The 14636-nt window shown below is 40.9% G+C and overlaps 1 protein-coding gene across 2 annotated transcripts in view; it reads left to right on the top strand.

Annotated features, from left to right (window-relative positions):
• Positions 1 to 14636, top strand: part of POLG (DNA polymerase gamma, catalytic subunit) — a 795283-nt gene that overhangs the window by 678558 nt on the left and 102089 nt on the right. For both annotated transcript variants that reach the window (XM_069222697.1, XM_069222698.1), the window contains exon 20: positions 12779 to 12947. In XM_069222697.1, coding sequence (XP_069078798.1) covers positions 12779 to 12947 — 169 coding nt within the window. The remainder of the gene's footprint in view (positions 1 to 12778; positions 12948 to 14636) is intronic.

The raw sequence follows: 14636 nt of genomic DNA, 5'->3' as shown, positions 1-14636 counted from the left end.
CACTATCCCCAGCATTGCTCCTCGACTCCAGGTCCTCTAGTTTCGGGGGGATACTTTAATTGTGTACACAGCACCTCCTTAGATAGATCAGTGCCTCCAATGCCATGGACTCGGGGTCTACAAGCACCAAAACATTTTAGGGACTGGACGACCGCAACAAGACTCCATGACATTTGTCACCTAGGCCATCCTGACGATACTGAATTTTCCTATTATGGTCCCGGACATCAAGTCCACATCAGATTGGATCATTTATTTTGCAATGCGGAGCTCTGGCCTCAAATCCCAAACTTGAAATATTTAGGCAAGATGTTATCTGACTACAGCCCCCTTAAGGTGATCTTCCAACTGGGGGGTAGACTGGGCACCTATCCCGACTTCGCAACTGAGGACCGAGGCCCTACTCGACTCTGTCTATTGGGACGTCATTTGCTTGGATCTGCTGCATTATTTTGAGGACAATGAGGGTGCAGCTAGTTCCCTGGGAGTTGAGTGGGATGCCATGAATGTGGTCATAAGGGGACACTGTATTAAGACATCCTGGGGGGAGCAAATGCCCTCCCTCTGCATTGTGCTGACGCTTGAGGAGAGGATTTGCACTGCCGAACGGGAGGCACAGTGGTTATTTTCGAGGCCCGAGCGCGATTACGCGACTTGTGGACTCAGCCTAGAGAGGAATTGTGAAGATTAAGCCACATTGACTACAGATGGTTCCCCATCAAGTATTATGCAACATTTGGGACAGCCCTCACTCCCAGATTGCTCTTGATTTATCAGGAGGCACATCGACTCAGCAGTCTTCCTGCCTTTCTCTGCAAGGCTCTTACAGTTGTTCTGCCCAAAATGGGTAGAGACCCCCTGGAGGTGGGTTCATATTGCCCTGTCAATGCTAACATTGACTATAAACACTGAGTAAAGTGTTGGCCAATCGCTTGTTCTTGATGCTCCACGCTCTGGTCCACCCACACCAGTGTGGATTCATTCCACACAGGGCTCTGTCGCATAACACGCTCAGCCTATGCACCATCATGGGCGTGATAGCAGGGTCTGAAGACCTACAAGTGACCATCTTCCTAGACTTCGAAAAAGCATTTGACACCCTTGGGTGGTCGAGCTTGATGCTAGTACTAGAGACCCTGGGAGCAGGCCCTGAGTTCTTGAAATGGGTCAAACTTCTCCATATGGCGCTGAGGGCTAAAGTCCAGATGGGGTGCCAAATTTCTCAACCGTATTTCATAGGCCGAGGCATGCAACAGGGGTGCTCCCTTTCGGACGAGATATTTGGGTTAGCTATGGAGCCACAGGCCGCCCTGTTGCATGTGAGAGGCCCACAATAGGGGTATGAGTAGAGCACCAGTGGCATGACGATGCCCTACCGTATTTGGGCAGGACGAGGCTCTGCCAGCACTCTACACTCTCCTGGACCATTTCCGGGATTTGGCAGGTCTTCCGGTGAATTAGGTGAAGGCCTGTATCTTCCCTGTGAGGGCAACAGAGCAGATGGGGGAGGTGGAATTGGCATCGGATCGGCTTCCCTGGCAGTTGGAGACATTCCACTACTTTGGATTGAACGTCTGTCACACTGATGGGGACCTCCTTGATGGGAAACACAGTAGAACTCTGACGTCACTGTGACAATCGCTTGGCTCCGTCACCAGTGGGTCGAGCCTTCGTAGAAATGTTTTTACTACTTCCATGCCGCCTCTAATTATAATTAATTTTTTGTTACAACAGTCCCAGTGATCCCGTCTTATGAGGAACCACGGGAGGGAGGTGAAGGTGTAAGGCGTCCCAGATGGCAACCGGCAATGCGTGATGGCTGGGCTCGGTGTGTAGGGAACTTACATGAGTCTGGCTGGGCCCGTGGCTGCTGATTCCGATTTACGGCGGCTTTCACAGCTTCAGTGGGATTCACCGCGGCTATGTGTAAGGCTTTCCCCCTTTTTGTCAGTTGCCAGAGAAGCGGTAGTGGCTGCGGCAAGCCAAATTCATTTCTGGTAAGCAGCAAGACGGCGGTTTGCAAGTATTACTGCAGCAGCATAGAGAGAAGCAGCAGCAATTTTGACTAAATATCGTTACCTGCAGTATACGTATTTCCATGAGGCTTTCAATGCCAAGGACGCGCAAAAACGTATAAAGACTGTTAAAGACTTACATAAACTGTTTCTTTTGTGCATTAGAACCCGCATCTGAGATTTTAATTACTATATGAGTTAATTTCAGCAGTTTGAGCAGCTTGGAGGGCCCAATAGAGGACTATTTAAGCTGAGACAAGCACGGGAAGCTATGGAAGCGGTCCGTGTAGTCATGGATGCTGTTTGTCGCTCCCCGAGGTGTGTTTTCTTGCCTCTCTGCTAATCCGTCCTTTCATTATATCTAAACTTCAGTGGCGACACAAATTTGGTCAGTAGAGATAAATAAAAAGTGGAATGAAGAGGCTTATTCGCAACACCTTGCTTTGGCCCCGTCCTGCGGGTAAACCATTAAAGGGTTTTAAACATCGGGCCACAACACCATTAGCAGCCCTAAAAAAGCTTTGAATTATAAAATTATGCACAGCACGGTCAGTCTAACCAGCCCTGCCAGTTCAGAGGTCATTTCCCAAAACATGCCATCTGAGGATGTACATTCTGGGACAAACAGCAACTAAACAACTGAGATACCATAAATGTTTGGGGCCATAATGGATAGGGAGTCTGCAAGGCTATCTCTGGAACAGCCGCGGGACTCTAGAAGTAAAGATCCCTCTGTCTGGAGGGTCTGGGATGTGCAAGCCATCAGACTCCAACAGTATACGAGCAAAAGTCTGTGTCAGACAACTCCATCCATAACCCTGCAGGTGGTGAAAGAACATTAAGGGCCATGCCTACATATCTCATATTTGCCATTTCCAATTTAAATTGCAGCAGGAAGGACACACAGGCCCAACCAGCCCAACAGGATTAATTGATAGAAAAGCCAGCCATTCGCGAGACAAGAAGTGATAGCCCTCTTCTACATCGAATAGACAATATGTATGCTGCTGGCCTAATCTATTCACCAGTAACATCCTGTAGAGAACAATCATCTTCTAGCCTTATCATTAGTACTTCAGACCAGCTTCATATGTAGGATAGAGGAACGAATGTTCTCTTAAATTACATTTCTTCACATACGATCCCAGGGCTTTGGAGGCAAAGTATGCCTTCAACTTCAGAATCCTCGCCCGCAGTGGAGGCTCTTTTGCACCAAATTCTGGACGAGGTTCGATGGATGAAAATTTCCCAGGAGGAGGCACATAAGAGAACGAGCGAACAACTTGGACTGCTCAACACCAGTATGCAACTTCTAACTGCCCAAGTTACCCAGGCAGAACAAAGAATTTCAGACATGGAAGATTTTAAACAAAAGATGGATCCTGCATCCTCAAAGCTGAAGGCTGAGCTTACTGATCTGCAGTAGAATCTCGATCTTGAGAATCGATCACGTAGGACCAACCATCGATTCATCGGTATCCCAGAAGGTCGAGAAAATGGCACTACTGTAACGGCAGTGGTAACTGAGCTTATTAATAAGTACGCCTGCCCCGATATGGCTTCCAGAGCAGCAAATCTTACTATTACTAGTGCACATCGAGTACCATTTAGCCAAAACCCTAATTTTCAACATCCACAAACTATTCTGGTGAATTTTGGCAACTTAAGAGTGAGAGGACATATATTATCTAGTACCATTCAGGACAAAGTATATCATACAACGGACAATTGTTCCTTCAAAATATTCTCCGACTTGTCTATTACGGTCGCACAACGCCAAAAGAAACTGAAGGCCAGGATTGATAGTTTTAAAGGCTATGGTGTACCAGCTAGTATAATACAGCAGTCGCGACTTAGTTATTTACAAAGGTTATGCACATATTTTTCACTCTGTTGAACAGGCTAAGGCATTTTTGGAACAAGTACTCCAAAGCTGATCAATAGTAAACTAATTGCAAATGTTGTAATTCTGATGATGAGTGTACGCATATAGGAACAATTTAAGACATGTACTTGGACATCCTAAAGAGAAAAGTCAGTCTTTTGATCTCTCAGGTAGATTCTGGGAGCGCTTTCCATCTACCTTCCATTTGGAATCCATCTTGGGTGCCATATCAATGCACCTTTTCACTCGGGGTAGGGGGATGAGGACACGGGTACACAGAGTGAGGTGGTGGTTGAGGGGGAAGGGTGAAATTCTTGAAAACAATTTTGAGATCCAAAAGCTGAATCTGCAACAGATACTTGCATGGAAGTTTGGGAAGTGAAAGCTCTTTATGTGACCATCACCAATGACTATGCTCGAGTTTAGTCATGGGCAGGAAAGATTCCGCCATAAGTTGGAGCTGGGTAACAGGCACTATATGAACTTTAATAGTAACTTTTCTAGCCGGTCAGTCATGGGGAAGGATCTGTATACATGCACTTTAGGTGGTAGGGGGTGGGGCAGACTCAGGGCGATGGATGGATTGAAAGGCACTTTATGTAACAATTGCGCTTTTTATTCAGGTCAAGGCTGGTCTGTAGGCCTCCTTGTTACACTGACACAACTTTCTGCATAAATGGCACCTTTAAGCATGCTTGTACTACCCTTGCAAATACAGAGACAGGTGAGTTTCCAACAGGAGGAACACGGGGAAATACAGACCCTCAGACAACACTACAGGTGGTGACACATTTGAGTCCAGTAGTTAATTTATCATCTTACCAGTTGCTGCCATCTGAAGAACAGGTTCTATTGAAAGGTTTGTCCTTTGTTCCGACTAATTTGCCCAATTCCTTTAATTTAAAAATGGAATTGCATTAATTATTTCGGAAAGTGAGATTAACATATTATTTTAGACAGTCTAATTCTCAGGCACCCCTATCGGTGACAGGCCTTAGGGTCCCTTCGACATTTACTCCACCAGCTCATTTGATGTCACATACAATTCTGACATTTGAACAGTTGGTTATGAGGGATACTATGAACTTGATATCGAAAGGCAGATATGTGAAATATAATACTACAAAAACAGAAAGGGAGGCCTTACCATCCTTAGGTTCAAACAAAGAGATAGTGATTAAGACAGCGGATAAGGGAGGAGCCATCGTGGTACAAAATATGAATGATTATAAAAATGAGATTCTAATGCAGTTATCTGATCAAGACAGCTATAGAAGATTACTAAGGGATCCTACAAATGAAATAAAGGATTTGATTACACAGGTGATAAACGAGGGACAACGGTAAGGTTTTTTGTCAGATCTGGAATATGAATATCTGAACAAAAAAGACCCCCAGGTTCCAACTATTTATACACTTCCTAAAATACATAAAAATAAAGAAAAACCTCCAGGTCGCCCGATTATCTCAGAGTGTGGATCTATACTTGAACCGGTCTGTAGATATATTGATTTTTTTCTTAAACCTCTAATACCAGGGACAGTGGCTTAAGTCAGAGATTCAATGGATATTATCAAATTGATGGTGCACATTTTGATTGTAAGAACCAAATTTTGGTGACAATGGATATTGTCTCTTTATATACCAACATTCCTCAAGGTCATGCCTTACAGGTAACAAAAGAGACTTTGAACATGATGCCGCATCCGGTCCAAGTACCAACGGACTTTAGTGTTAAATTATTGGAGATAGCAATGATGAAGAACTTTTTCTTATTCCAAGGAGATTAGTATGTGCAAACCAATGGTGTAGCGATGGGGGCAACTTTTGCACCAGATGTGGCAATTTTATACATGAATGACTTTGAGATGCAATTTATTTTTGATGAAATGTCACCATACTTTGCACATATAACCCTATGGAAACGATACATAGATGATGTGTTGATGATCTGGACAGGTACCCAGAATGAACTGTTGGCTTTCCATGGATGGCTAAATATGTGTTCAAAAGATATACAATTTACGATACAATATAGTACTTTGGAGATCAACTTTCTAGATCTCACTATAAAGATACAGGATGGTTGTCTATATACCACCCTATATAGGAAAGAGAGTAAGGGGAACTTGCTTTTAAAATATACGAGTCACCATCCTCGGAATCTGAGAGACAATTTACCATATGGACAATTCCTTCATCTTCGGAGGAATTGTTCTCGAAAGGATGATTATTTTTTAGAATCTGAAGAATTGGTTAATCGGTTACAGATGTGTGGTTATCCAAGAGGTTTGGTGAGAAAGGCTTGTAAAAGGGCATGGTTCTGTCATCGTGAATTCCTTTTAGACCCAAAAGCACGGATTGATGGAGCAAATGACAGGATGATATGTGTCACTACTTTTTGTACTCGAAGTACAGAAATTAAAAAGATTATTAATTGTCATTGGAATCTAATTGCAGATGAACTTAAAATCAATGATCCCCCAATGTATGCTTTTAAAAGGGGCAAAAATATTAAAGATTGGGTGGTGAGTTCTTTTTTGCCAGAATCAGTTAGACCATCACTAGCAACAATGCTGAATTTACCAGAAATAGTGGGACATTTTAAATGTGGATCATGTAAAATGTGTGCACAATGTCTAGAGACAAAGATATTCAAGTATAAACATATGTCAATGACACTGAAGGAACATACGAATTGTAATAGTAATAATGTTATTTATGTTATTCAATGCCCTTATGATTTATTATATGTTGGCCAAACGAAACAAAAAGTGAAAGTGCATATTATGCAACACTGTAGTCGAATTCGATGCAAAACTCAAGGGGCCCCTTTGGTTGACCATTTCACCACATTGAATCTTTCGGCTGAATCATTAAGATGGTTTGCCTTGGAAAAGGTGAAGGTGAGTGTACAGGGGGGAACCTTTCGGATAACCTGAATTTACGAGAATGTAAATGGATCCACCTTTTGAACTCGGCCTCCCATGGTTTAAATGAATATGGAGAGATAGCAAGACAAACTGCTAGCTTGTCAAATGGTTGAGGAGTTGGGAAAGATGACAAAGGATTGTGTTATGCTGCAGGTAATCTTTGATTGGATCAGGAGGTATAACAATTTTTTGATAATATTGATATATTATGCAGTGGTCCTTTTTAATTGAGGGGTTGAAGTTTGAGAGGCCTTGGTTACGTGGGAAATTTGTGCTCACTTTTTGATGTAGCGGCGCAATGGTGTTAGACACATGTTTAGAGTAGAAAGGGTTTAAAATGCTTAAGAACATGAGGGGCATGTAAAATACCGTTCTACTTAATGTTATTTCTACTTAATCGTGTTTTTCCACGCGCTTCTTCATTGAACTTGTATTCATTAAATAATAATTTACATCTTTTGCCTCCTTTTTGCATATGTTTCATCTACTTGCTTCTTGACTTGAAAACTGTCGGATTTTTCTTGTTACTGTTACGGATGTTTCCAGCAGGTCCATAAAATATAGCATCTGTGTTAATTGGCGATCGCTCTACATGAGGATCCAGTGATGCAATTAACTAAATGAAGCATAGTTGAATAATTAAACAAGCAGCAAATGGTCTTTCTGAAAATACATAGTTGCAGGTCGGAGATATTGGGCTCAGTATCTGTGGCCCTTACGTGTTGACGCGCTATGATGCGCGTGTATGGATATAACCTTTTTTTCTAAAAAGAAGATTGCTGCTCAGAGGTTTTTCCCGAGCGCGCATGTGCAGATCCAAGACACTAGACTATTTCAGCGTTCGGAACGTGTGACGTGCTCCGTGACGGTGACACAGAAGTAATTTAAACATGGAGCCGACGAAGTTGGCGTTTTTCGAGAAAAAATGGTTTGTGAAGGAATCAGTTGCTGCAAAGGAAGGGTGAGGTTTAAACCGGGGCATTTCCTTGGCATTCCAGAAATATGATGCTGAGATAAAGAATAATACAAGTTTAAATAGATCCAAGAGTAGCTCATATTTTGTGGCAGGAGGAGCTTGTTGGATATAAAGAGTTGTGCATATTTGGATAACAATATTGAATATTGAGTATTTATATTTATATATTGTGATATAAGTGGTTGTGTATTTATGTAGGAAATAATAATTATTGAAAAATATTTTTGTTTAAGGATGTGAAATTGGAGCAGAAGAGGTGTTCTTAAAAAAGTTTGAAAGAGTTGAGGGAAGGATTATGGACACCTTAAATATGGAAATTAGTGCGCAATTGTTTCGAATGGAGGTAAGAATTGAGTTTAGGTTTTTACATGTGGGTTAGTGATGAAGGTTGTATGTGTTGATTTGGAGTTTTCATGTTATTTAGGATGTTGGACTCTGGAAGAATGTTTTGGTGATGAAGGAGATTATATTTTATGGTGGTTTTGGGTGAGGATGTTGAGAGTGAGGCATTACCTGGAAAATTATTTTTATTTATTTGTAAATTGATTTATATCATTGGATTATTTATAGGCTCCCTGATGGAGCATTGATTTGGCCCAGGACCGTTAAGGGGTCGAAACGTCGACGATATTGCTCTTGCCTGGATTGGTTGGATTATCTGTGGAGAGAATTTAGAATGGGGGATAGGATTCCATATATATAATTCTTCTGGAGAAATAATATGTTGATTTAAATGTGGTGAAAAGTTTAACCAACAGGCTTTTTTGCTTTTTAAGTGAATATTTTTAAAAGTTGCTTCTTGGAATGGTTTGAGGGTTCCAATCATTTTTCTGTACGATTAGCATATGAGCACTATATATCTTTTACACTGGTTTTCTCTCTCTTTGTTCTATGATAGAATGGGGGTTATTAATTGTACTAAATGAAATTATTTATGTGATAAATTATGATTAAAAATAATTTTTGGGAAAGAATTTGAAGGGTAATGGTATGTATGTTTGTGTAAGTGTATTTTAGTATTTTGCCTAGGGGTGTTGTTTCTTGTAATTAGTTAGACCCATACCCCTTTGGGTCGATTTAGGGTTACCCTCTGTGGTTGGTGAATGTAATACCCTTGGGACAACTTTTGTACCTCATTTAGAGGTAGTAATAATTCATTGTAATAACTGAGGGCTTAAAGTCTAGGTCTAACTGCCTATTGAAAGTGGTCTCCCTGAACACTAATGGCCTCAACAACAAGAGGAAGAGAGGTGCAATAGCGGCATGGGTTAAAGCTGAGAATCCTATAGTAGTCCTATTAAAAGAGACCCATATTACAGCCAAAAAGTTTTTGGAGTTTTCTATCTTTCAAAACTGGGCAGATTAAAGGGAGTTTTATACTGCCCAAGTAGCACATCAAGGTACGGCTATATTTGTGGCCAAAAGGGTTGAGGCTGAAGTGCTTGACTTCGCTTGTGATCAAATTGGGCATTGGTGCTGGGTGAACTACTTGGTGCTTCGTAGACGACTCACATTTATACGTTTTTACGTCCCTGTAGAAGATAACCTGGAGCTTTACGAGGAGCTCTTTCAGTCTTTATTGCAGGTTCCAGGGGAGATCATCATGGGATGGGATTTCAACTTTCTCCAGGACCCCAGTATTGACTCCCCAGTAAAAAGGAAAAAACAGGATAAACCCAGAGTTGTGAAAGTGCTGCAGTATTATCAAAGAACCTTGACACATATTGACCCCTGAAGGAAATCCTAATTGACCAAGATAGAATATACATGTTTTTCTAGTAGATTTTGTAGCTAGTCTCAGATTGATTATTTTATACTTTCAAAAACACTGAGTTTCCATAGCCAACAGGTGCTTCCTAATGGTTTTTCAGACCTTTTCCTACCAGTGCTGGAGGTATTGATGGAGAGAGATAGGCCCCAAGATAGGCAGTGGACCTTTAACAAACAGTACCTCCAGAAAGAAGGATGGGTTCAGATATGTGAAGAGGAGATCAGGGACTTCTTTAGTCCAAATCACGGGTCAGCCTCTCCAAGTGTAGTGTGGAATGCGTGTAAAGCATATATAAGGGGGCTTGTGATAGCAAAATATGCTGTTAATATTAGGAGTATTAAGCACCAGGAGAAGACCCTGGAAAAGCGTGTTCATGACAGCTGAAATAAATATTTGAAGCACTCTTCCAGAGCAAATAAGAAAGCGTTAGATGAGGCCACGCTGGCCTTCAGTGAACTGTATTATACTAGGTGTGAGGTGAGGAAAGTAATTTTATGGGGAGGCTCCTAGCATGGCAGGCACGTTATCAGGCTGCTAGCAATGTAATTCAAGCACTGAAATGCTTGGCCTCTGGGATAAGGTATAAGGAACATATGAAAGTAGTAGAGATCATGTTAGAGATATAAGAAGATATATAATCTGAACAAAGTGGTGGATCCAGAAGCATTGGAAGTATTTTTGGCAGGACTTGCTATTCTTACTCTATCTAAAGAAAATATTGGAAATGTTTCTCTTTTTGGCCGGACTTGCTATTTCTACTCTATCAAAAGAAGATTTTGGAAATATTTCTCTCTCTTTTCAAAGGATCAATTGATAGAGGTGGTTAAAAGTCTCCTAAATGGGAAAATGTGTGGTCCTAACGGGCTCCCGGCTGAATGTTTTAAAACGTTTCTTGAAATATTGTCAGACCATCTTTTATTGGTTGCTAACACAATACTGAAAGAGGGGATGGGGGGGGCATTATCTCAATGTAATTTTGTGAAGGCAATGTGGTCAGTTTTTTAAAAAAAGGGTAAGGATGGGGAAGATCCAAATTCGTACCATCCAATTACATTACTAAGTTTTGGTTACAAAATAATTATATGAAGCTTTTGGCTATTTGGTTTAACCGGATTGAAGCTAAATTAATTCACTATGATCAGAATGGTTTTATTGCCGGTCGTCAGTTGGCTACAAACACACATTAGCTGAAGAGCTGGATTATTTTTCTGTCAGTACTATCCCCGCAGTATTCCTTTTATTGAATGCTGAAAAGGCCTTTGACATCGTGGTCTGGGAAACATTATTTGACATCTTAGTTAAATTTTGGATGCCTTCCCAGATCACGGGGTTGGTTCATAGAATATATCGGAATTCTGAAACCAATATTATGATAAATGCTGCAAAGGTGGGTAAATTACAAGTTTGTTGAGGGACTCTACAGGGCTTCCCCCTCTTGCTAGTTTTGTTTGCATTTTTTATAGAGCCGTTAGGATTGCAATAAGGCAGAATGCAGAGATTCGGCCTTCCAATAAACAACAGATGGGGAAGATTAAGCTATATTCCGATTATATTATGTTAATTTCTGACAGTGATAAAAGCTCTCAGGAAAAAGCCTTTGTGACGTTTTCACAATTTGAAGAAGTGGGGGCTATAAAATCAATAGGAAAAATAGAAATTATATAATGCGGGTGCCACTCGGATAGATTACTTTCCAAAATTGCATCTTGTGTAAATGCTCAGCCCAAGAAATATTTGGGGATTAGATAGTCTTCAAGGATCGAAGACCTTGATGATCTTAATTTTGCCCCTTTGCTTTAAAAAATACAAGATATTTTTGCATGGTGGAGATTGCTTCCCTTAACTATTTTAGGCAGGGTGGCTTTGATTAAAATGTCTATACTGCCTTTATTTAATTTCCTGTTTTCAGCTATCCCATTTGTTTTAACCACACCCTTTTTATAGAAAGTAGAGTCTATGCTTACATCTTTTATCTGGCAAAATAAGAGTCCTCGAATAGCATTAAACATTTTATATGAGGAATTGGAGAAGGGCGGTTTGGCACTTCCCAGTGTTAAAGACTATTATTCTGCGTATTTTGTACAGCATATGTCTAGATTTAATTCACACTTGCGACATGGTATCCTTTTTTGGCAGGATTTTGTGGATTAGATTTTTGAGGAGTATGGGATTTATCATGTGGTAAAACTAACAGTCACCAAAGAAAGTTTGTTATAAGAGTTTAAGATGTTTTTCTTCAAATTCAGGCAGGTCTCTATGGGGGATATGTAATTCCTTATATTAACGCTTTTACTTCTCTGGCAGAAATGGTGGGGGAGTTGGGCACTCTGTTGGATTTTGAAGTAGTAAAAAAATGGGAGAGTTCCGGATTTAGTAAAGTGACAGATTTTTTGTCCGGTAATAGGTGGAAGAGTTTGGTGGATATTGGGGAAGTAGTGCAGTGCAAAGCAATTTCCTGCTCCTGGGCTCGTACAGAGGAATGCTAAACATACTTAGTAACCTTAACTGTGAGCGGATTCGGGAAACATAGAAAGTGGGAACCAATCTGGGGGTATCCTCAGGCTATTTAAGCAAGCGGGAGAATTGAAATATTGGTTTGCAGGGCTGAAGGGCCCGGATGTCTGCTCAAAAGCTGTCAGAAAATGGGAACAGTATGAGGGGTTAGAGTTAGAGTTAACAAAGATGTGTTAGGAAATTAATATACTGAATTTCAATGTTCTGAGAGGAGCTATTTGGCAGAGAATGCTCTACTTCAGCAAGTGGCGTCTTTGTGGGGTTAGCAGAATAACAAATAACATAAATGGCATCTGGTTAATGGTCACAACGATGTTCCTTTGTGGATCCACATACGTATAATACCTTGTCAGCAATTGCTGTTCAGGCTTTGTGTTGATGATCTGTGGCACTTTTAATCAAATATCAGAAAAAAGGAGGTGGGAACTCTTTTTATTGCCCTAGCTGGGTCGTCAGTTTGTACAAATCAGTCTTTTTCTCAAACTCCTCGGCACTAATCATAGCATAATTGTCAAGCTAGAATGAAAACAAATTCTCCTTTGATATTCATGCAGTCACTGATGTCTAGAAACAGCCTGCCAGAGCACTGCTGTTGGTTCTTCTTTATGTCCCCTGGCAATGAGAAGATCAGACAAATAGAGCATGAAATTGTTGAAATAATCTTGTTACTTTTCTTTGCTGCAGGTCCAGAAGAGGACAGTGGAATGTGGTGAGCCACAGAGTGTGGGAAGGAGGGACTGAGTCCGAAATGTTTAACAAGCTGGAGAGCATTGCTTTGTCTCCTTCGCCCAAGACACCTGTGCTGGGGTGCTCCATCAGCAGAGCATTGGAACCAGCAGCTGTGAAGGGTGAAGTAAGAACAGCAACATATTATGCACAACTTCGAAGACTCATTGCTGCCCTTATATTGCTACTAAACTGTGAAGGTGCTGTAAATGTGTGTAACAAATCCAGATTACATTAGTTACTACTTTTGTATTGGCTTATGTATGGCAAGCCAATTCTTACTTTTTGAATATCAACCACCATCTTCGATGGGACACCATAGTAAAGTTAATTGCAAATGTCTCATAATAGAGTACAACCTAACTACCACTGTGCCTCCTTTCCTATTTCCCTTTATCATGGGCCAACTGCTATAACCCCATGTCTTACTTCCTCTGTAATGGAGGATTGCTGCACGTTAGACTCAGCCTTTTTCTGACCTTTACAAATGATCATCCCAGTTAATTTATTTGTATGGTTATTAAATTGTTAATTTTATCATTAACGCTGCCCAGTTCTTGACACTGCCCACTGTCAGGAATCCTAATGCAGAGCAGATTTTGCCAACACTATCTTTATTTTCATTAATGGTAGTTTCTGCTTTTGATTTCCAATGGGAGGTTCTCTTTCCATTAGCTAATATTACTGCGCTTTCTCCTATTCCTTAATCAAGTATACAAAGGAATTAACAGTAACAATGATTTCTATCATTTTGAATTTCATAGATTTGCTTAATTTGAATCATTCCCCACGGTCAATCCTAGGGCCTCTGGTAAAGTATATTGTAGAAAGCTTATGTTTCCTTTTTCACTTGTCATTTTCCTCTCTCTATGAAGTGCCTCATAGGGCTAATCACCATGTTGAGCTTGTAAAACGTGTTGCCTTATAAAATTTTGTATTTATTGTTTGTACAAGATGACAAGGAGCAGCTTCATCTGGAAACAAGTCTGTGAGAAGCGTTCCACCTCCTTCTATAACTAAAATGCACAAAGCATAAGCATTTAGATGTTCTTTTACTGGGGCAAATAGGGTGGAAGGTGCTGATCGTGGCCCATGCCTCCTCTTTGGCAACCCTGCATGGCCTTCCACTTAGGGTTATCAAAGTATCATGCATTCTTACTTGGAAGTCCTTTTCAAATTCTGCGTCCAGCATGAAATTGCATTGCCCCTATTTTTCTAATTTCTGTTTCAGGTGCACAGTATAATAATGCACGGCATGGGTACGAACATAAGGCCTTCACATTTTATCTGGATCAGAACAATAACCTAAAAGAATCATATAGGTTCATCTATCATGGCCCATCTTCTGGAGAATATGTGTTTAAGCATTCCATTGTTCAGTTGGTTTTCTCTGTATTCTGGAGTGCTACAAGTTCAATGTTGTTTCATCTAGCAGTCTTGGACCTTCATATATTGCCACTTACCTCCAACCCTTACAATGCTATGAGAGGTCCCCTGAGTCCTCCGCACAACTGGTCCTCCTTGCAAAAAGGTGCATTTGCAAAGTAAACATTCATGAAATGTAGGTCCTAAGTAGGTCTCAACATTGCCAAAGATTTTAGGTTAATAGATACCCTTCTTTAGTCATTACAGCCTATGTGGTTCTCTACTCTAACATATGTAACACTTCAGAAAACTGCACCATTGAAGGTGGTCATACCTGCTCCATGTTGCAGATTAAGTTTGGATGTTCCAGTCAACATCAAAATGATTTAAGCCTGCATCAGTAGTAGTGCTGCTTTAATTGACAGCAGCCTTCTTCCGCCGCTTTCTTGTA

The sequence above is a fragment of the Pleurodeles waltl genome, chromosome 3_1, assembly GCF_031143425.1.
Source record: "Pleurodeles waltl isolate 20211129_DDA chromosome 3_1, aPleWal1.hap1.20221129, whole genome shotgun sequence".
Lineage (NCBI taxonomy): Eukaryota > Metazoa > Chordata > Amphibia > Caudata > Salamandridae > Pleurodeles > Pleurodeles waltl.
Note: the sequence above shows the minus strand (reverse complement) of the source record. Positions and strands in the feature narration are given on the sequence as shown.